At 32.3% G+C, this 22,402-nt stretch overlaps 1 protein-coding gene across 4 annotated transcripts in view; it reads left to right on the forward strand.

Moving 5' to 3' along the window:
- Positions 1 to 22,402, forward strand: part of LOC101894875 (teneurin-a) — a 568,898-nt gene that overhangs the window by 450,765 nt on the left and 95,731 nt on the right. For all 4 annotated transcript variants that reach the window (XM_059129381.1, XM_059129382.1, XM_059129383.1 and 1 more), the window contains 3 exons: positions 574 to 759; positions 5,232 to 5,378; positions 12,365 to 12,572. In XM_059129381.1, the coding sequence (XP_058985364.1) occupies positions 574 to 759; positions 5,232 to 5,378; positions 12,365 to 12,572 (541 nt within the window). The remainder of the gene's footprint in view (positions 1 to 573; positions 760 to 5,231; positions 5,379 to 12,364; positions 12,573 to 22,402) is intronic.

A 22,402-nucleotide genomic window follows, 5' to 3' on the forward strand; every position in this document is an offset into this window, starting at 1 on the left:
TTTCCAGCCAAATATAAAGGAATAACACTATCACGCTTGAATTCCATCACGAACAAATTTTTTTCGGAAAAACTCTCACCAAAAATGCTTTTGTATTCTTGTAAACAATATAATGAGCTTTCACTAGAATAATTTTAACAGCTGTCGGACGAGTGGCTTAGAAATGACGGCAATCTGAAGTTGATTACAGTTTTCTCATCTCCCTGTATATTAAAAAATATTCCCATTAATGGTTCTAAAAAACCAAAACATTTACTGATTTTTTTGGATTCATTTTTAAAGGGACTTTTTTCGATTTAACGCCTGAAAGTAATATAAAATTCCGTTTTTGGCGGAAATAGGTAAAAGTAAATTATAACTAAACATATCATATATTCTTAACCCGTGGTCAGATTTCTAAAAAATATCTTATTTTTAAAGATATCTTATGTTCAAACAATATTTAACTTACTCCTTAAAATATGCTTTAAATAATGACTGTATTTACCTTTAACTTACATCTTACACTTCAATAACCAAATCTTACCTAATGTTGTTTTCTTTTTTCTCCCTCTCTCTCCGCCCCAAAAACAGCTGTTTGCAGTTTAGATTGCGGTCCCAATGGCGTTTGTGAGTCTGGCAAGTGTCGTTGCAATCCTGGTTGGACCGGAAATCTATGTGATCAATTGCCCTGTGATGCCCGCTGTTCAGAGCATGGACAATGTAAAAATGGCACCTGTGTTTGTTCCCAAGGATGGAATGGAAGACATTGCACATTGCGTAAGTACCAATCCCACGACCACATAAAAACTGAAACTCTTAGAGACAACTAAAAAAAAAGAATCACCGAACAGGATATATATTGATTTTTTCCAATCGTCTTTCAATAACAAAGGAGTTAGTAATGGTTGGGAATTGTGGCTTTTGTATTGCATAAATATAAATAAAATCAAATTTGAAACTTTGCAGACAATTGCAAATAAAAAACAAACACAAAGTTGATGGTACAAAATAAATAAATAAATATCAACTAAAAGCAATCACCATGGGAAAATGGATAAAAACAATTTCAAACTCTTTTAATAGTTTTTCTTAGTTTTTTTTTTTTTGTATTGAAACTAAACAAAAACTTTTATTGGTTAATATAGAAATAAAGAAAAATATAATTATTTGATACACTAAGCAAAATGACATTAAAAAAAGAATGCTGAAAATATGCATCGAAACGTGACGTGGTGTTCACCATTGCTAAATATGCTACAGAGTCAGTATCCTAAGCAAGTTCTATAAGTACGTCAAGGTAATATTTCCAATATGAAAAATCTCCAAAAACAAATATCTTTTACCTTGTTCATGAATATAGAAATAAACGGAAACTAATTTGTAAAGTTCCATTTTCATTTTACATTGAGTTTTTTATTAATTTTAATTTCTTTGCAACTCCTACAAGTATGCACCACTTTACAAGAATTAATTAAGGTCTATATTAATATTAAACAAGTAAAAAAGCCGAGCCGAACTTTGAATACCCTCCACCATTTGGAACGAATTTCGTAATTCTCAAAAACAATAAAATCCGTTAAAATCTTAGAAATACCGAATGTAGCCGTTATATTAGGGTCAATACGACGACATGGACCTGCATAGGTAATTTTTTCATAAGCCATTACAATATTCAAATACGAAACTTAGAAAAAAATCGGTGAATAATGTAGCTACAGTCATCAAAATACCGATTATGGGGAGGTACTGTTATATGGGGGCAATACGAAGGCGTGGACCTGCAAAAACAGTTTTCTGTCTTAGGATTAAGCATTCATTGCGAACTTCAAATACCAAATTTGAAACAATTCCGGTGAATAATGTCGCTAAAATCATCAAAAATACCGAATATCGGGAAGTACCTTAATATGGGGGCCATACGAAGATGTGGACCTACACAGACAGTTTTCTGTCTTAGGCTGTAGTATCCATTACGAACTTCAAATAGCAAATTCGAAACATTTCCGGTGAATAATGTTGCTAAAATCATCAAAATACCGAACATCGGGAGGTACCGTTATATGGGGGCTATACGAAGACGGGGACTTACACAGACAATTTTCTATCTTAGGGTGAAGTATCTATTTCGAACTTCAAATACCGAATTTAAAACAATTCCGGTGAATAGTGTCGCTAAAATCGTCAAAATACCGAATATAGGGAGGAACCGTTATATGGGGGCTATATGATAACGTGGACCTGCACAAAGAATTTTCTGTCTTAGGCTGTAGTATCCATTTCGAACTTCAAATGCCAAATTTGAAACAATTCCGGTGAATAATGTCGCTAAAATCATCAAAATATCGAATATCGGGAGGTACCTTTATATGGGGGCCATACGGAGACGTGGACATGCACAGGCAGTTTTCTGTCTTAGGCTGTAGTATCCATTACGAACTTCAAATAGCAAATTCGAAACATTTCCGGTGAATAGTGTCGCTAAAATCATCAAAATACCGAATATCGGGAGGTACCGTTATATGGGGGCTATATGATAACATGGCCCATTTATGAACTTAACCTGCCTACTGGCAAAATATACATGTGTTCAAAATTTTAACTTTCTATCTCAATTCGTTCGAAAGATAGCGTGATTACAACAGACAGGCAGACGGACAGAAAGACAGGCGCACAAACAGACATGGCTAAACCGTTTTAGAATTTTGCGCTGATCAAGAATATAGATACGTTGTTGGGTCTGACATGAGCATTTCGAGGAGTTACAGACGGAATGACAAAATTAATATACCCTCCATAGTATGGTGGAGGGTATAAAAAAGAGACAATTTAATAAAATGTTCATATAATTTTCGAAAAATGTAGTTCCTTTTATATTCATTAATTTCAGAGCTTTTAAAACTCCCTAAAATATGCACCACTTTACTAAACAAATCCAAAAAGTATTACAAAATTTTCATATAATTTCCCAGCAATATTTTAATATGTTAACCCTTCCCTTATATTATGCCAGAAAATAGAATTTGAATATGAAATAAAATTCTTGATACTAAATACAAGAGAAGAAAAAAGAAAATTTTTAAAGTCCGATTTTTCTTCACCCTCAGAAACTGCAATTACTCTTTTTATTAAATATTTTTCGTTTCCTTAAACCTCCCAAAAGTATGCACCATTTTACAAAAATTCTCTATAATATACATTAATATGCTAGACAACCAGACAGACAGATCGTCAGCTGTTTGACACTTGTTAATGCAAATGCTAAATGTAATATCATTTGCTTTTTGTCGTCTTCACCGTCGGTGTCTTTGTCGTCGTTGACGCCTTGAGAGATTTCTTTTCAATTATATTTGAAATAAAACCAGACGCCTCATGTTGTGTGTGCGTGTGTGTATGAGTGTTACATGTTGCCATTTTGCAAATAATGTGACATGTTAAGAAATGTTGGGAATATTAAAAAATAACAAGACGACAAATGTCTGTTTGAAAGATATACTAACTGTGTGTGTGTGTGTGTATGCGTGCGTGTGTGTCTCTCAACATAGCAATGCAACAAAATGAAAATGTGTACAAAATGAAATATATCTCTCAAAGACATTAGTTTAACTTCAATGTCATCTATTTGAAATGGGAAAAAAATGAGGAGGAAAAAAATAAGGTGTAGACACAAATAAACCCAAAAAATTTACAGTATAACATTGTTGTATTTCTGGCCAAAGGCTGAGAGGAGGCTTTAAGGTAGTAAAGTGTGGTGCATAGTTTTAGGCAAATGTACACATGACTGGAAACACCATTACTAGAAAGAATTTCAAGCAAATACACTTCAAAAGACAATAGTTGTTCGTTTGAAGTAAAGTAAACGCTCTCGCCGTAGAATATTTGTTTAAAAAATATGACCCTCATGACTAAATATTTGTAAAAATTAGTTTGTAACCATTCAAATGTTTACTTATTTTACTATTCACATCCCATCTTTTAACAGCATTGTGACATATGTCACTTACAATTTCTACTCGAATTTGAGCGGGAGCACTCTGGGGTGTAGAAAAAAAATTCTTGTATGCTATACTTTACGATTTTACTCAAGGGAAATGAGAAATTAAATTCTTTGCATACTTTTAGGGTTCGTCGAGAGCATTATAAAGCATCTTGTGTTAGAATCTATTGCAGATTCATCGGAACTTTAACTTTAATTTCGTACTTAGCATTTTGTCGCTAATTTATAATAAATCACTTGAGTTCTCCGTTTTTAAACTGGGAATTTTTTCTGCTTTCCGCTGCCTATATAACTAGAAGTAAAATATTCTAATTCTAAATAATTTTTAAACGAAGCATTATTTCATTTAAGTACAAAATAATTTGTATTCTTATTATAAAACGGTATTTTCACAAAGTTACATATTATCAAATGTAGGGGTCGCTATTCAAATATAAATCCAAATTTGAAATATTGGAATAGTTGTATGTATATCATTCTTTAACGGAACATTAACCCTAACTACTTAAAAATCGTGTTTCCAATTATAAATCATATATATATTATAATCGTATAATGTAATTATAAGTAAGTAAATACAGATTTTTAAATGTAGGGGGCGTTTTGCAAATATAAACAAAATTAAATGTAACCCTGCAACCCGGTTTTATTTAATTCACAATAACTGATAAAAATCAAATGTTCTTGTATTTCAAATTTCAAGTCGCTTAAATAGACGAAATGTGTTGATGCATAAAAATTTCAATACTTCCAACGAAATTCCTTAAAACCATGCCGAATAGATTCCAAATAACAATTACCATTTTCCTTAAATAATTAATAATCCTTCTACGAGAGAAAAAAATATACATATTTTATTCAAAGTCCAATAACCCCATGACTGAAAAAACCATCATCCATACATACAGACCAAACATGAAAGACAAACATAAAAACAAAATATTTCAATGAATAAATAATTTATACTTCATTGTTTCATGTTGGAAATGATTTTTTCTTTTTTCAGTTTATTTTCCGACACGACAGAGCTACAGTTCATATTTTGTATGCCATGCCATTCATGGCATTTATTGAGTTTTAAATCATTGAACCTTGATTTTTTCATTAATTATGTACTGTGGGCCATATTTTCTACCATTTTCTTTTTGTATATAAAATTCAACGGGTTCATTGTATTTTACATATTTTTTGTTGTTGTTGTTGTTTTGTTATTTTCTTAACTGCTTTTTTTTTCTTTATGCACTTCTCTTTGCAGCTGGTTGTGAAAATGGTTGTTCACGTCATGGTCAATGCACTTTGGAAAATGGTGAATATCGTTGTGATTGCATTGAAGGATGGGCTGGTTCGGATTGTTCCATTGCCTTGGAAATGAATTGCAAGGATAATATCGATAATGATGGTGGTAAGTAAAGAAAACGAAAAAGAAATTATTATGTATAGATGAAGAATTTTTTCTCATGGAAATATTCTTCAGCTTCTGTGTTTTTTTTTTTCAAATTTAATTAATAATTCTGCTCTGTGCAATACGTTTGGGAAAACGTGTGAAGTGATTTTTGTTGTCTGTAGATTATAAGAAGTTTTTTCTTTCATGTCTCCTTTAGCTTTGGAGTTTCTTGGCAGACAAAAAAACTTTTCAATCAAAAAATTTATTATTTTTTGTTTTGTTGTTTTTGTACTTTATGTGTACGTAGGCAGTTAGTAAAAAAGTATACAAGTCCCAAGAGGCAAGGAAAGAAAATAATATGCCTGAATGAATTATTTACTAGTTTAAAGAGAAACAAGACACAATTAAATCTCGACAAAATAAAAAAATAGATAAATAAAAAATAAAAATAAAAAAATACAAAAATAAATTTTGCTGCGAAAAATATTTTCTAATAGAACTTGAGTCGAAATTGGAGGGTTTCTGGTGTTTAATTTGCGTATGCTTAATGACAATAGTTTAGAAATAAATACTACTTTCCTAAGAAGGGGCCTTGTAAGCCATCAGCCACACCAAATATGCCTGATGGGCCGTTGTGAGTGTATGGTAGAGTCTATCTGGCTTTCCTTTTCACTGAAAGTTTCAGATAATTAACTTCGTCTCTAAAGGGAAATAAATAAATCTACAAAATATTTTTTTTTTTTATATTTGTGCAGTGTCCGGAGCCGTCACATAGGGGTTTCAGAGACTTTTATTTCATCGATCAATTTTGGATAAACATCCACATTTATTTAAAAATTAAAGCATACTTATGGGGGAGGGGGTGAAATCCTTTTATACAGGGTGAGATGAACAAATTGCAACCAACTTCAGACTGCTGTCATTTCGAAGCCACTCGACCGATAGCTTGTAAAATTATTCCAGTGACAGCTCATTATATTGTTTACAAGCAAGCATTTTGGTGAGATTTTTCCAGAAAAAAAGTTATTCGTTGTGGATAGTGTGATATCATTATATTTGGGTGGAAAACTACAAGTGGCTATGGTTAGAGAACTCCAGCATTTAAATCGGAATAAATCTTTTGTGTCTCGTACCGTTACCGTGGACGGAAGAAAACAGCAACATCAGCAGAATTGGTTCAAAAAATAAAGAAATGACTTGATCGAAACCCGCGTCGAAGTGGCCATGATGAGCTGAACATTCGCAATATTCCATTCGGTAAATATTGAAAAATTAACTCGGGGTAAAGCCATTTAAATTCCCAAAAGTGCAAGAACTTACGCCGCAACAGAATGAAAATAGACTCAAAAGAGCCAAAGAGTTGCTTCGCTTGGCCGAAAGTGGTTAACTACTGAATTTGGTTTTCTCCGATGAGAAAAAAATCTTTGTCCAACAGTTTGTAAACTGCAAGTAAACCAAAGAGGTCAGCTGAAAATGTGCACCTTCGGTTGGCCACCATAACTCAAGCGCCGGCCATGGTGATGGTGTGAGACGCCATAACAGCCGACGGTCGCCCTCCGCTCATATTAATCGACCGTGGCATCAGAATAAATGTCAAATATGATCGCGAAAATATTCTGGAAGGTGTATTAAAGCCTTGGGCACGCAAACATATTGGCCGGCGACTCGCACTCAGCACGCGCAAAATGAGGTTCCTCGCATCATTTCCAGTGCACCATGGCCACCAAAATCTCCGAATACCAATCCGTTGGACTATTGTGTCTGGAGTATTTTGGAAAGCAAGGTTGGCACTAAAAAATACCAAAGTGTCGATCACCTGAAGCAAGCGCTGTGCCGGGAAAGGTGCAAAATACCGCAGAGCAACATTCGGGCAGCATGTGACGGTTTCATTGGTCGGTTGAAGGCCATAATTCGTGCCCAAGGAGATCAATTCAAACAAATCTAAACTTAATTTAAAATTTGATGCTTTTTCCGGCATTTTTTGCTTTCATTCAATAAAATTTAAAAAATGTAAAAATTATGGCGTGTTGCAGTTTTTTATCCCACCCTGTACATAAGGTGTCGAAATCCTTTTACACATATCATTGCTTTCTGTTCTTTACCATGACTTCTCCTTCCTCCAAAAAAAAAAAAGAAAGAAAAACTAAAATCTTCCATTGACATTTGAATTAAATTTTCACCTTCCGTATTGCAAAATACATCGCATCCATTTCTAGCACCCTCCCCTCAGTAAGTGCTGGTCTATGCGCCAGGATGTATTCCTTTATTAGAGAGTTCAATAAACACTTTTAAAATATTTACAAGGATGGAACAACACCTATGCAAATACTATGAAGGAAGAGAAATCAAAGAACGTACACGACGATTGCTAATATAGTGTGTGTGTGTGTGTTTTTTCACTTATGATGGAAATGTGTTTATTGCTGTTGGTGTTGTTGTTGTTCTTATTTTATGTGTTTTCCTTTCAATATCCTTAAAATGAAAACAAATTGTTATTGGTGCTAAAAGCATTCATTTGTTGGCAATAATGCCAAGAGAAAAAAGAAACGAAATGAAGAAAGAAGCAAAGAAATCACAAAAGTAACAACATACGTTTTCAAATCCGTCACGTTCACAAGGTGATGTGAATGAAAAGCAAAAGGAAGTGAACAAATCAATCACATGCACCCACGACACACACACACACTAATGCGCAGAAATCAAAAACAGAAGGAAATCAACGGAAATTTAAATCAACTTTGAATATAAGCAAATTGTTAAAGTGACTGGGAATAGAAAATACCATATGAGGCACTTAGCTGAGATTTGAAAGGGCACACAGAGATCACAGCATTGAATCTTGTATTTAAATTAAAGGTGATTTTTTATTTACATTTTTTTTTGTCAAAAATAGCATAAACATATCCCGCAGCTCTCGTTTTTGGTTTTATTGTCAAATATTTTCGGAGAGCAAATGTGACCTAAATCCTAAAAATATTGGGAGGAGCCATTGGATGGGAGCTATATGAAATCGTAGACCTATATGTAGACAATGTTCGGCCACCTGATCTACAACCCATTACGTCAAAACACCAACTATCCGAAGGTACCGTTATTTGGGTGCTATAGTAAAACCTGGACCTATACGGAATATATTCAGACAGCAAAGTTCAGCAACAAAGTCAAACGCCATAACTTTTACATTTTTTTTTTAAATTTTATAGAACGAAAGCGAAAAATTTCGGAAATAGCATAATAATTAGAATAAGTTTAGATTTTTGCGAACTGGTCACTTTTGGCACGAATTATGGCCTTCAAAGGGCATACGCTGCTCGAATGTTGCTCTGCGGTATTTTGGCCCATTCCCGGCGAAGCGCTTGCTTGAGGTGATCGACACTTTGGTATTTTTTAGTACCAACCTTGCTTTCCAAAATACTCCAGACGCAATAGTCCATCGGATTGGTATCGGGATATCCGAGATTTTGTTGGCCATTGTGTTGGTTGCAGTTTTATCATCTTACCCTGTATACTTTATGGGGTCTACGACGAATATTTATAGGTTCTACGGCATGACAAATTTTATACACCAAGGTGGAGTGTATTAAAATTCCGAAGCTCAGTTTTGGTTCAATGGATAGGTTTATAAGCGGAATGTTTGCGTTTGGAGTGTTGATAAATCCAAAGTATTGAAGAAGTTATCTTTTTATTTAAGTTATTTATTTATTTTTTGTATGGCTCATGTCATACAGACTAGCAATGCTTCAACTGAAGCATTAAAAAGACAGCATTATAGCATTTATTTTTCGTTTTTAGCTGAAATGTTGTAAAGTATGTCAAATTTGGCCCTTATACCTATAATTTCAAGCAGATATTAATTTCCGTACTATCCATAATATAATCTATTAAGAGCTTCGATGATGCTATTTTTCAGCAACTCGAAATATATTACAAGAAAAACATTTAAAAATCTTCTTTTTGTAAGGGGTTTGGAATCACGTAACCTTTTTGCCACTCACATGTCAATATAAATCCCCAAACTCTGGCATGCACATACGCACACACTCACACTCCCATGAAGATGTAAGAAAATACTCGTATGTTATGCTCACGTGAGATTTTGACAGGTAACAAAAACCACTCTCAAGCCTGCCAAAATTGCCGCCGTCAAAACAAATCCTTTACGTCACTATGCGTGTGCGTGTTAAAAACAACACACACACACTCACACACAACAACAGCTGAAAGTTCTCCCAAAGTTCGCCGAAAACAATAGGTGAATGTTGTTGTTCTTAAACAATAAGTTGTGACAAGAACAAAAATAACAACAACAACAAACTGATACTAGAGAGTGCAGCAAGTCTACTTTGGTGATGATGATGTTGTTCCTTATGTGTTGCTTCTTTTTTTGGTGTTCTTTGCTCTTCATGTTTGTTTCATGTTATGTGAAATACCTTTACAATAACATATTTCACTTATGCACACACACACACCCAATTTCATGCTCACATAAACTGGCAAACATGTGCGTACGTTTGACATGATGTGAAGTACACATCATCCATATAGATGCTGAAGTGTTTACGTGAGTCAGGTATGACTTAAGAGGTTGCCATAGGTACCAGTGCCAGGTTGGATCACGTATTCTCAAGTAAGACATGTTTTAAATATTAACCCTTCGTGTATTTGTTCAATAAACAAGACAATACAATCGACATACTCCATAAACACAGTAGTAGCAGTGGTAGTAGTATAAAAGGACCTTTAACATAATGCTCGTGCTTGTGTGAGACATGGTATGTGTGTGGAAACATGTCGTCCTTGTTTATTTCTTTTGATCAAGAAACTTTTTGAATGAAGCAGAGTTTTTTTGAGGAAATGTTTGGGATTGATATAAGAATTTTTTTTTAAATATGTAAAATATTTCTCCCACAAATATCTTGGGAACGAAAGCACCTTTTTTGGTATAAGAAAAAATTTTTTAACTTCGTTAAATACATATCACCATTTCCTCTACATTAAAAATTGAATCTCCGGCCAATTTTCCAAACACGTGATGCCAAAAAGATAGCTAAAAAATCACCCTTTACTTCTCACATTTTTCTTACAGATTAAGCTAGCGACATTGAACCAAAAAAATCGGATAACAAAAAATAGACCGAAATTCTTAATAGTATTTTGAAAATATGATTTTAAAATGTTGGCGATCCAAAATGCTACATCGGAAATATTGCCCTTGTCAATAACAAAATTTAATTCGGAAATCGTTTTAGGTATCCCAAGCATACTTCCGAAAAACTCGCTCGAATTCGAGTAAAACTTTCTCGAAGCCGAGCGGGAGCACTCCTTGGAGTGAAATTCCTTTTTTCGCATGCTTTGCTCGATTTAGAGTGGAAGCAAAAATCGTTCGAAAATCAACAAATTCTACGTAAAATTCTAAGTCGAATTATCTCTCTGCCCGTCTGTCTCTCTCTCTCCCTCTCTCTCTCTCTCTCTCTCTCTCTCTCTCTCTATTGTTATAACCCTTTCTTTTGAACCAATTGGTATAGAATGTTAAAATTTTGCGCGCATGTGTATTTTGCCAGTAGGCAGGTTACGTTCGGAAATGGGCCATGTCGGTCCACGTCTTTGTATAGCCCCCATATAACGGTACCTCCCGATATTTAGTAGTTTGATGACACTATTCACCCGATTTCAAATTTCGTATTCGAAGTTTGTAATGGGTACTACAGCCTATGACATGAAAAATTACTTGTGCAGGTCCACGTCTTCCTATAGCCCCCGTATAAAGGTCATAATTTAAACGGTATTTATCGAATTTTTTTAAGTTCCTTTCAAATGTTAGAGGATATTAAAAGATTGGCTTGGCAAACACTCACAAATAAATTAAAAAAAAAACTTTTTCCACTTGATTTCACTCTTAGAGCAAACTCTCACTCTATTTCGAGCGATTCGGCTCTAACTCTAATTTTTGAAAGAGAAGTGACTCGGGAGTGTTCCCATACAAAAGCAAATAATGAAGAGTTAACTCCATATAAAAGTCCCACTCTTCGTTTTCATTGCACTCGATTACTCTTACAGTAAACTCTCACTCTCTTTTGAGCAATTCGGCTCCCACTCTTATTTTGAAAGAGGAGGAGCACTTCCGACTCTCATCTAAAATTAAAGAATGACGACTTTACCCAATATTAAACTCCCACTCTTCGTTTTAATTCTACTCGATTACTCTCTTAGAGTAAACTCTCACTCACTTTCGAGCAATTCAGCTCCCACTCTAATTTTGAAAGAGGAGTGACTCGGGAGTGCTCCCATACAAAGCAAAATAATGAAGAGTTAACTCCATATAAAACTCCCACTCTATGAGCAATCTTGCTCACGAGCAAGTTTCCTACCCGAGTGCAAATGAGCAAATCGATGCTCTGATGCCAAGCTCGTATTAAAATCATCGTATTTTTTTTTTCTGATTAAATTTCTTGCCTCTATCTACAAATTTCTTGAATGTAAAAATTGTTCATGATTTGAAGTTTTGACAACAAATTATGGGAGAATGTTTGAAACTTTTGGGCTAAAATAGCATCTGGAAAACAAAAATCCCTATAAAGATTTAAAAATTTGACTTTAAAAATTTGACAACAAAAGAGGTGATTTTAACTAATTTCAATCTTTTAAGTATCGAAAGGCGATTATTCGGGAGTTGACACAGCTATCCGCTTAAAATGTTTGCCTTAAAATTTTTTACATATTGAAATGTCCATTATGGTTACTAATTTTGAAATGCCCATGTGTGTTATATTATGTTTTGGGTTTACTTATTAGAATCATCCATCTTATTTTAATACACTTATGAATTTTGTTTTTTTTTTGTGTTTGAAAAAAAATGCCATTAGAGAAATGTAATGCCTGTGTGTGTAGTCTCCGAAAAAACAAGTAACACGAGACTTTAATTTCTACTCTGCCATATTAAACCTACACTTTTCATCAACGCTTTTCTCCTCATCTTCTTTTGTTTGTTTTGTTTTTGTTTTCAGACGGTATGACTGATTGTTCCGACAGTGAGTGTTGTTCGCATCCAGCCTGTTCCGAGCATATTATGTGTTTATCCTCAAATGATCCGGTTGAGGTGCTGTTACGTAAACAGCCACCCTCGGTGACGGCATCATTCTATCAACGTGTCAAATTTTTGATTGAAGAGAATTCGGTGCAATCATATGCCCACATGGATGAGTACAGTGAAAAGTGAGTACAAAAAGTTTTCAATTTATATATTTGTTTACATATATATATTTCTTTTATACATTATATATATTGGTATTTATACATATGTATACATAGAATATATATTTATACAGTTTAGTGAAAGAAAGCAAAGCAAAAAATTAAAATTTATTAGAAAAAAAGATCTACTGAACAAATATTGATTTAATGCCAAAAAAAGAAGGAGAAATTTGCCAAAACGCTTTTAGTTTGATATATACATATAATTATTTTAAGAGATATATTTACATAATTTTTTTATTTGATTTTTTCAAATTCAAATGGTTTCAATTTTAATGAATGCACCAACATTTTTTGTAGGACAAATTATTTTATTTTAGTTTTTAACACCAACAAAAAAAACAAAAATTACTTCATTTTCTAGAGGAATTTTTGAATTCTTAAGTGCAAAAAAAAAAAAAACACTGGTGCAATGAAGAGAAAAAGCTCAAATATTTATTTTTATTATTCTTCGATTTTATATTGTTTTCATTTTTGGAAAATCCATTTAATTCAGTCACAAAATTTATGGAAAATGTGTTTACTTTTTAAGTTATGGTTTTTATTTTTTTTTTTAATTTTAATAAAAAAAATATGAAAACAATACATATTGATTTTTTTGTAAATGAAAACTAAAGCCAGTGCAAAAAAACGATTATCAAACCAAACCCCCAAACAAATCCTTTTTATATCCCCACCAAGTCCCCTCAATGAGTCTATCATTTATGCGTTGGAATATGTGTTTTTATTTTTTAGGTTTGTTTGATTTGATTTATGTTTAACAAAAAACAACAACAACAACTATCCTCATAATGAATTGTTAATTTCCGTTTTGATTTTATTTTTCTTAATTTGAGAAAAAAATTGAAATGCAAATTGCGAAGCGAAAAAAAACTAGATTTTTTTGGTTTGAGCTTTTTCTTTTCTTGCCTAACTTTTTAGGGTTTTTGTGACACCAAAAAAAAAAAATATGAGAAGCAAATATTTTTTGTCTTTTATCATTTCTTTTTTTATTCTACAAATCTTTTTCAAATTCTTAATTTTGTTGTGGAATTTTGTTTTAAATTGTTTTTATTGAAAAAATCCAAAGCGAAAATAATGATAGCACCTCATTGAGTATGTGTGTTGTCTAGTGTTTTACCTCCTTGTGTTTGTCTTACCCTGAAAAAAAAAAAACAAAATAAAAACAAAACAACTACAATAATGGAAATTATGAAAAGAAACGAAATACTTACAGCCATGAAAAAAGGGAAATATAATGTAAAACAAAATACATTTGAAAAATCTTAGGTTTTGAAATATCTATTTTTTTTAATTTAACAAAATTTTGTTTATTTTTATTTGCTTATTTCTGTTGACAGTTTGTTATTGATTTTAGTTTTCTCTACTTTTGTTACAAATAAGTATATAAATAAGCTAGTTATTATATTTTATGTTTTATGTAAACTTTTTTGTTGTTGTTTTAAGTTAATTTTTTTTCAATTCAAAAGAAAAAAAATAATTTTTTTAATAACAAAATTTTATATATTTTAATATATTTAAAATTTATTATTAACACAGTGCTACAACAAAGAAAATGAAACATATAGTATTGAAGGAGAAAATCATTGGAGAGACTTTAGAAGGAAATTCATTAAAATCGAATAACAAGTAAAAAAGTATCTAAGTTCAGCCATGCCGTTACCCTCCACCATTTGTTATGTAAGCAAATAATTTATAAAATTACCGCTAAAATTAAAAAAATCGAATATGAGGTGATACAGTTATATGGGGCTATGAGACCTGTTGGTCTTCTAGGTCCAGAAGAGCTGTAGATTTTCTAAATCTAGAAGAGCTGTTATAGGTCTTCTAGGGCTAGAAAAGCTGATTTAGATCTTCTATGTCTAGAAAAGCTGCTGTAGGTCTTCTAGGTCTAAGAAAGCTACTGTAGGTCTTCTAGGTCTAGAAGAACTGCTGTAGGTCTTCTATGTCTAGAAGAGCTAATGTAGGTCTTTTAGGTCTAGAAGAGCTGATGCAGGTCTTCTATGTCTAGAAGGGCTGATGTAGGTCTCCTAGGTCTAAAAGAGCTGATGTAGGTCTTCTAGGTCCAGAATGCCGTAGGTCTTCTAGGTCTAGAAGAACTGCTGTAGGTCTTGTAGGTCTAGAAGAGCTTATGTAGGTCTTGTAGGTCTAGAAGAGCTGATGTAGGTCGTCTAGGTCTAGAAGAGCTGATGTAGGTCTTCTATACCTAGAAGAGCTGATGTAGGTCTTCTAGGTCTAGAAGAGCTGCTGTAGGTCTTCTAGGCCTAGAAGAGCTGCTGTAGGTCTTCTAGGCCTAGAAGAGCTGCTGTAGGTCTTCTAGACCTAGAAGAGCTGCTGTAGGTCTTCTAGGTCTAGAAGAGCTGCTGTAGGTCTTCTTCCTAGATGATCTGCTGTAGTTCTTTTGGCTAGAAGAGCTGCTGTAGTTCTTCTTCCTAGAAGACCTGCGGTAGGTCTTCTTCGTAGCAAACTGCTGTAGGTCTTCTACCTAGAGAGTGAGATAAAAATAAACTGCAACTTTTTTTTAATTTTCTTTTATTTTTTATTATTTTTTCTTTAAATTTTATTGAATGAAAGCATAAAATGTGGGAAATAGCATCACATTTTAGAATACGTTTGTTCGAATTGGTCACCTTTGACATTATGGCTTTTAAACGGTCAATAAAACCGTCACACGTTGCCCGAATGTTGCTTTGCGGTATTTTGGCCCATTCCCGATGAAGCGGGAATGTATATACATTAGGGTCTAACATTTATATTTTGAGGTGTTGCAAATGGAATGACAAATTGGTGGAGGGTAGAGAAAATGCACTTGTCTGTCAAAATAATTTTTAATTTAAGCTGGATCATTTTCGTTCAAAAAATGAAAAAAAAAACGTGGAAAAAATTGAAAATTCCCTTTCATATTATATGAACATTTTCCCTGTAGCACCGTGTACGTAGCAAGCAGAACCAAAACGAAATTAACAACAAGGACCTAAAACATGTTTTTCGTCAAAAAAAATTAACAGTTATTTAACGATTATTTTTAAGTTCCTTAACTTGTGCGTGTCTAAAAAATTTTCAGTTTTTATGAATATTTTTAATTTTTAACTTATTTTCTATATATACCATAAAATATTGAAATCTTAACTAACCAGCTATAGAAAAAAAAAAAAAAAAACAGTTTTTAGGGTCATCTATTTGAAACATAAAAAGACAGAAATTTTCCGAGCATTCATGTCAATGTATATGTCTTAGTCGTATATATAAATAAAATGTGTCAAATGTTTTTTTTTATTTTTTTCAATTTTGTTTTCAATTTTTTTCTTAATTTTTTTGTTTGTTCTAAAATTTTCTGTTTTTTTTTTTTGATAAAAACAGCCAAATATATGGCTGGCCTTTTCCTTACCATATCATTATTTCATAGCTATTTAACAAAGAAAAAGTATTAATAATTACAAATAACCAAAAAAAAAATATTTATTTTTTTGAGTTTAATTTTTTGATTTCCCTACTAAATGTTAATTATTTTGTGCTAACTAAAAAACATCTTTTGTATTTGTTTCTGTCTTTTTTTCAAACCAAAACAAAAAACCAAAAAAAAAAAAAATCAACAACATTTAATTTCAATTGTTTTTAAATTGTTAATGTCCTGTCTTAACAAAAAACTGTGTTTGTCCTCATGTGTAAAATGCCGTTCGTTGACTTCACAACAATTTAATATCAAAACAAACATCGTTTAAATCTACGTTTTCACATTTAACAACAACAACAACAAAAAATCAAATCAAACAAACGTTTTCCCCTTTAATATCATTAATAACTCGCCAAATGTAGTCTCTTCTGGAGCTCATTTACACCTTGGTAAGTTGCGAAGGAAAAAACCAAAACCTACATCGAATCTCAAAAAATCTCGCCACAAAAAAATAAAACATTGTTAGAGTTTCAATTCCTTTTTTCGTTTAGAAAACAACATTACCACAAACATATTCATGAACAGTCATAAAAATTTAATGCATTTTTAATGATTTTCAAAACAAATAAAAACATAGAATATAATATGAAAAAGTCAATTGTTAGTGGAAAACTTGAAAAATAATTCGTCATTTAAAAATTTTGTCTTCGAAGATATCTGCCTGACCGAACAATATTTTTTTTTAACTCAAAATTAGAAAAGTCCGCATTTCGTAATAAATTTTCGATTAAATTAGTTTCTAAACAGCCGAAAAGTATGCAACATGATCTTAACTTTTAAATTAAACTGTATACAGAGCAGACATCGAAAGAACTCGCTCGAATTCAAATAAAAAGTGAAACTCGTTCTAATTTGAGCGGCAGGAGACTCATCGAAATAACGAGTTTAGACCTTAGGTCTCTATGGACAAATCCGCTTCAGGACACTTGAAGTGGATCTTGTGTCTATGTCCGTCTGCTGGCTGGTGCGCCCGATAACTCTCGAAGGAAATTTCCGATTTGATCCAAACTTGGTACATTGAAATATTATTATCGAACTTAGATCGAGTTTGGAGATGGGCAATATAGGTCCACAATTTTGGATAACAAAAAAAAAATAAATTCCTGCACAGGCAGAGAAACGATAATTCGGTTTTGCTCTCATTGCGAATCTTAATATTAGCATCAGTGCTAGGTCAGGTGCGAAAATGGACAATATCGGTCCACTCCATTAAGTACCTCCCCCTGAGAGGGTCAACATTTTGAATTATTATAACTCTTATAAAATGTGATATAGGAGTTCGATTGTCTTCAAATTACACACACCACAATATTTTTATGAACCCATAGTCTGGTGTGAAACGGAATATATCGGCCCACTTCTTCTGGTACCTCCCCCACAAAGGGTCAAAATTTTTATTATCTATGAAGCTCATAAAACGTGAAATCAATATCCGATTCCATTCAGATTTTGTTCATCTCAATATTTCGATCAGCACAAGATCTTTTATGAAAATTGTAGAGATCTGATCATTCTTTCTGGTACCTCTACCACAGAGGGTCAAAGTTTTGAATAACCAAAACGATTATAAAATCCGAAATAAGCATCCGATTCTCTTCTTATTTCACAAATACCACTATTTACATGAACACAAAATCTTCTGTGAAGATGGGATATATCGGTCTACTTCTTCTGGTGCCTCACCCATAAATGTTCAAAATTTTGAATATCCATGAAGCTCATAAATATTTCATATTTCTATCAACACAGGATTTCTTATAAAGACGGTATAGATCGGACCATTTCTTCTGGTAACTCTCCCACATAGGGTTCAAGGTATTGAAAAACAAAACGCTTAAAGAAAACGAAGTAAGCGTCCAACTCTATTCAAATTTTACAATTTCGCTTTTGAAAAACAAACAAACCACTCTATTCAAATTTCACAATTTCGGCAAAACCGACGGTTTTACTTGTGTTAGCCAACAGATGATAAATAAATTTTTAGACTTTTAACGAAAAGAAAGGCCATACTTAAAACAATCGTTGCATACTTTTGGGCTCCTTTAGAAATGTCTACCAAAATTCAATTATCTCAAATACAAATGAGGACTTTAAATGTTTTTTTTAACAAATTCAAAAGTCTTTTTTTTTTCTTTTTATTACTACAATTCAACTTATCCAAAATCTCCTACCGGGAATGAGCCGATATTGATTAGCAGGTTTTCAATTATTTTTACGTTTCCCATAAACAATGCCACTTAAATTTTCTTAAAACTAAAAAAAAATAAATTATTTATATTCTATGTTTTTTTTTTCTCATATAATTCTTCTCTCACAAAATTGAAAAACAAAAAATCATACTCTTTTATTAGCTGCATCTCATTTTGCATCTCTATTTTCTCAATTAACGATTTTTCGCATACATAGAAAAACAAAACTATTGAAAACAAACTACAACTATGAAATCATTCATATCTTCTGTAAATTATTCATTTTCCCAAAACAACACCAAAAAAATACTATTTTTTAAAAAATCAAAAAAAAAATCTATCAAATATATATGAAGCAGTGGAAAAAAAAACAAACAATTAGTTACTAATGTATGTGTTTTATGTGTACGTGTCTATGTGTATTTAGTTGATTTTTTTCATATATATATTTTTTTGTATCTAATTTTTTTTTTCTACTTTATTTGTAATCACCACAAACAAATATTTTCATGTATGGATATTTTAAATTTATGATTTTTGTGTTTGATTAAAACATAAAAAAATATGAAGAAGAAAGCAAATAACCAACACTAACACGTATTGTTTGATTTATTCAAAATTACAATTTATATTTTGTTATTGTTTTTTGTGTGTTTTATTTTTACCAAAAAACAAATATCAATATTTAATACACACACCAGTTATGGATTTTGTTTTCGTTTTTTTGTGATTAGCCATGTTTCATTTTTTGTTTGGATATCCCGGTTTTATTTTTTTTGTTAAATTCCATAGAAAACATATTCTTATTTAATTTATTACAACAACAAAAAAGTTCACAAACAACAAATAATGCATCGTATACAGTAAAACCTCTTAACGTCCACACAAACAATGGCATAACAATGTCAATAGAAAGAATTGCCAAAATTTATTAAGGTTTTACCTTCTTTTCATTATTACAGGTTTTACTGTACATCGCTTTTAGTTTAGTTTCCCCTCCATTCATATATATTTATTTAATTTCTATATATATTATGTATTTATTTATTTTTTATTTTTTATGCTTTTTACAAACAATTCTGAATTCTCAAATATAAACAATACAATTTAATTAGATCATTTCATAGAAAAATAATGTACATTATTTTAGTTACTTTCTAAAACTATTGTTTATTTAAACATTTTCAATTATTATTTTTTGTTATATATATAATAATAATTTATTATTTGAAAAAAAAAATTCAACGAAAAGCCAGACTAATTTTTATAAACAAGAATATCAGTTTTTATTCTTGTAAAACGTATTGAAAATATAGCTAACAGAAAAAAAGAAAAGAGAAACAACCAAAAAAAAAAAACATAAAAGAGAAATTAAAAAAAATCTACATGAAAACATCCCTATATGTTGATTCCTTGTTACCCCAGTGATCCCTAACAACAATTTCCTTTTGTCTGCGTCTAATCATTTGTTTACATGTTCTCTCTCAATATCCTCCTGCTCCCCAAAAACTTAAAAAAATGAAAAAAAAGAAAAGAATACACATGATATTTTCTTTTGTTTTTATATAAAAACACTTTGTTTTTGTTATTAATATTTTTATTTTGAAACAAATTTTCAGTTTTGAATTTATCATAAACAGTGTGACAAATATACTGCAAATTTATGTTGTTTAAAAAAATATCAATTATTCTTAAATAATAATAATTTTAATTTTCAGCAAAAAAATTAATTGAAATGTTAAAAAAATACTATTTATTAAATGATTTTCCGAGAAATACTTTTTTAAATTAAGTTTTTACTGAAGCTGCATAAGCTATCCTTGTACTCAATCCTGCAGCTCCTATTAATAGTTTAATCAATCAAAATAAAATTCGGCGACAAAAATCGGCTGCAAAGAGCCATTAACAAATAAAAAACCAGAAAATAAAGGTCAAAAGTCGGGCTGTGCCGGCCCATATGATAGCCTACATCCATGTGCCTAATTATTAGAGCTATCCGTAACAGATACACATTTACGGGTTGAGATAAAAACAAAAACTGTAACAAAGTCAAACGCCATAAGTTTTACATTTTTTTATTTTATTTACTGAAAACAAAAAATGTCGGAAATAGCATCAAATTTAAGAATAAGTTTAGATTTGTTCGAATTTGTCACCTTTGGCATGAATTATGGCCTTCAAATTGCCAATGAAATCGTCACACGCTACCCGAATGTTTCTCTGCTGTATTTTTTAGTGCCAATCTTGCTTTCCAAAATACTCCAGACACAATAGTCCAATGGATTGGTATCCGGATATTTTGTGGGCCATTGTGTGCTGGAAATGAAGCTAAGAACCTCATTTTGTTACCATTCTTTGGTGGCGCGTGCTGAGTGCGATGGTGCTGAGTCCTGTTGGAATGTCCAAGGTCTGCGGCCAAAATGTTTGCGTGCCCAAGGCTTTCATACACCTTCCAGAATATTTTCGAGATAATATTCGGCGTTTATGGCGCGTGCTGAGTGCGATGGTGCTGAGTCCTATTGGAATCTCCAAGGTCTGCGGCCAAAATGTTTGCGTATCCAAGGCTTTCATACACCCTCCAGAATATATTCTCGATAATATTCGGCATTAATTCCGATGCCATGGTCGATTAATACGAGCAGAAAGCGAGCATAGGCTGTTATGGCGGCCCACACCATCACCATGGTCGGCGCTTGAGTTCTGATGGCCAACAGAAGGTGCAGATTTTCAGCTGACCTCTTTGGCAAGTAAATACGATCATTTTGTTTGTTTGCAAACTGCTGGACAACGAATGTTTTCTCATCTTAGAAAATCAAGTTTGGCAGTTCACCACTTTCGGCCAAGCGAAACAACTCCTTATCTCTTTTGAGTCTGTTTTCTTTCCGTTCCGGTATAAGTTCTTGCACGTTGTGGAATTTCAATGTCTTTATCCCGAGCTCATTTTTCAGTATTTGCCGAATGGCTGTATTTGCGATATGTTCAGCTCACGAGCCATTTTTCGGCCACTGCAACGCGCTTTTGGATCAAGTCGCTTCTTTACTTTTCGAACCATTTTTGCTGATGTTGCTATTTTCTTCCGTCCACTTCCCTGACGTCGGGCTTCGCTGCCAGTATCACGGTAATGAGTGATGGTACGAGACACAAAAGATTCATTCCCATTTAAATGCTGGATTGCTCTAACGATAGCCACTTGTGGTTTTCCAGCCAAATATAAAGAAATCGCACTATCACACTTGAATTCCATCACGAATAATTTTTTTCCTGGAAAATTCTCACGAAAATGCTTTTGTACGCTTGTAAGCAACATAATGAGCTGTTACTGGAATCAATTTAACAGGTGTCGGATGAGTGGCTTAGAACTGATAGCAGTCTAAAGTTGGTTGCAGTTTTTTCATCTCTCCTTGTAAATCAAAATAAACAATTTAAAAACTAGTTCAGAAAGGTCTAAAGCGGGGCTTTGCCGGTCCATATGTTACCCTGCACCCTACCCTACAGCTTCCCATAACATATATACATTTATATCGGAAACTAGCAAGGTTCTTAATTGTAAACCAACAGCTGATTGCATTTATGTAATTGGGGGCAACTGACATTTGGTTGACTCTTCGAACATTAATCTGTCTCAAAGAAAGCATACTTTCAGGCGGCTATTTTGTGGCATTTCCAATAAATATGATATTGTTGAATATTAAATAGATATTAAAAACAAAATCAATATCTTAATATTGTTAAATAAAAACTCCCAACTTAAAAAAAAAACAAATATCTGTAAAAGTTAAATAGCCATATGTTTTTCCAATTCCACTTTTTTTCAAATTACATTTAAAAAATATTGAAAAACATGCATTATTAATTCGTGTAATGTAAATGTTTTCCACGAGAAAAAAACATGAAAAATACCACAATTTTATTATTATTTAATATTGTCAATGATGACATGACATTATTCAGTTCTGGGGTTCCTTTTTTTTACAAAACTCATTAGCCACATAGTATGTATGCACACACACACACACAGTTACACATACATAGAAGAGAGGTAATGTTACATTTTATGATGTACAAAAAAAAAACGCCGTACATAAAAATGTAATTATATTTACTAAAATGTAAAAAAAACACAATTTGTTATTTAACATTTAGTTGGT

Source organism: Musca domestica, unplaced genomic scaffold, assembly GCF_030504385.1.
Source record: "Musca domestica strain aabys unplaced genomic scaffold, Musca_domestica.polishedcontigs.V.1.1 60, whole genome shotgun sequence".
Taxonomy (NCBI): Eukaryota; Metazoa; Arthropoda; class Insecta; order Diptera; family Muscidae; genus Musca; species Musca domestica.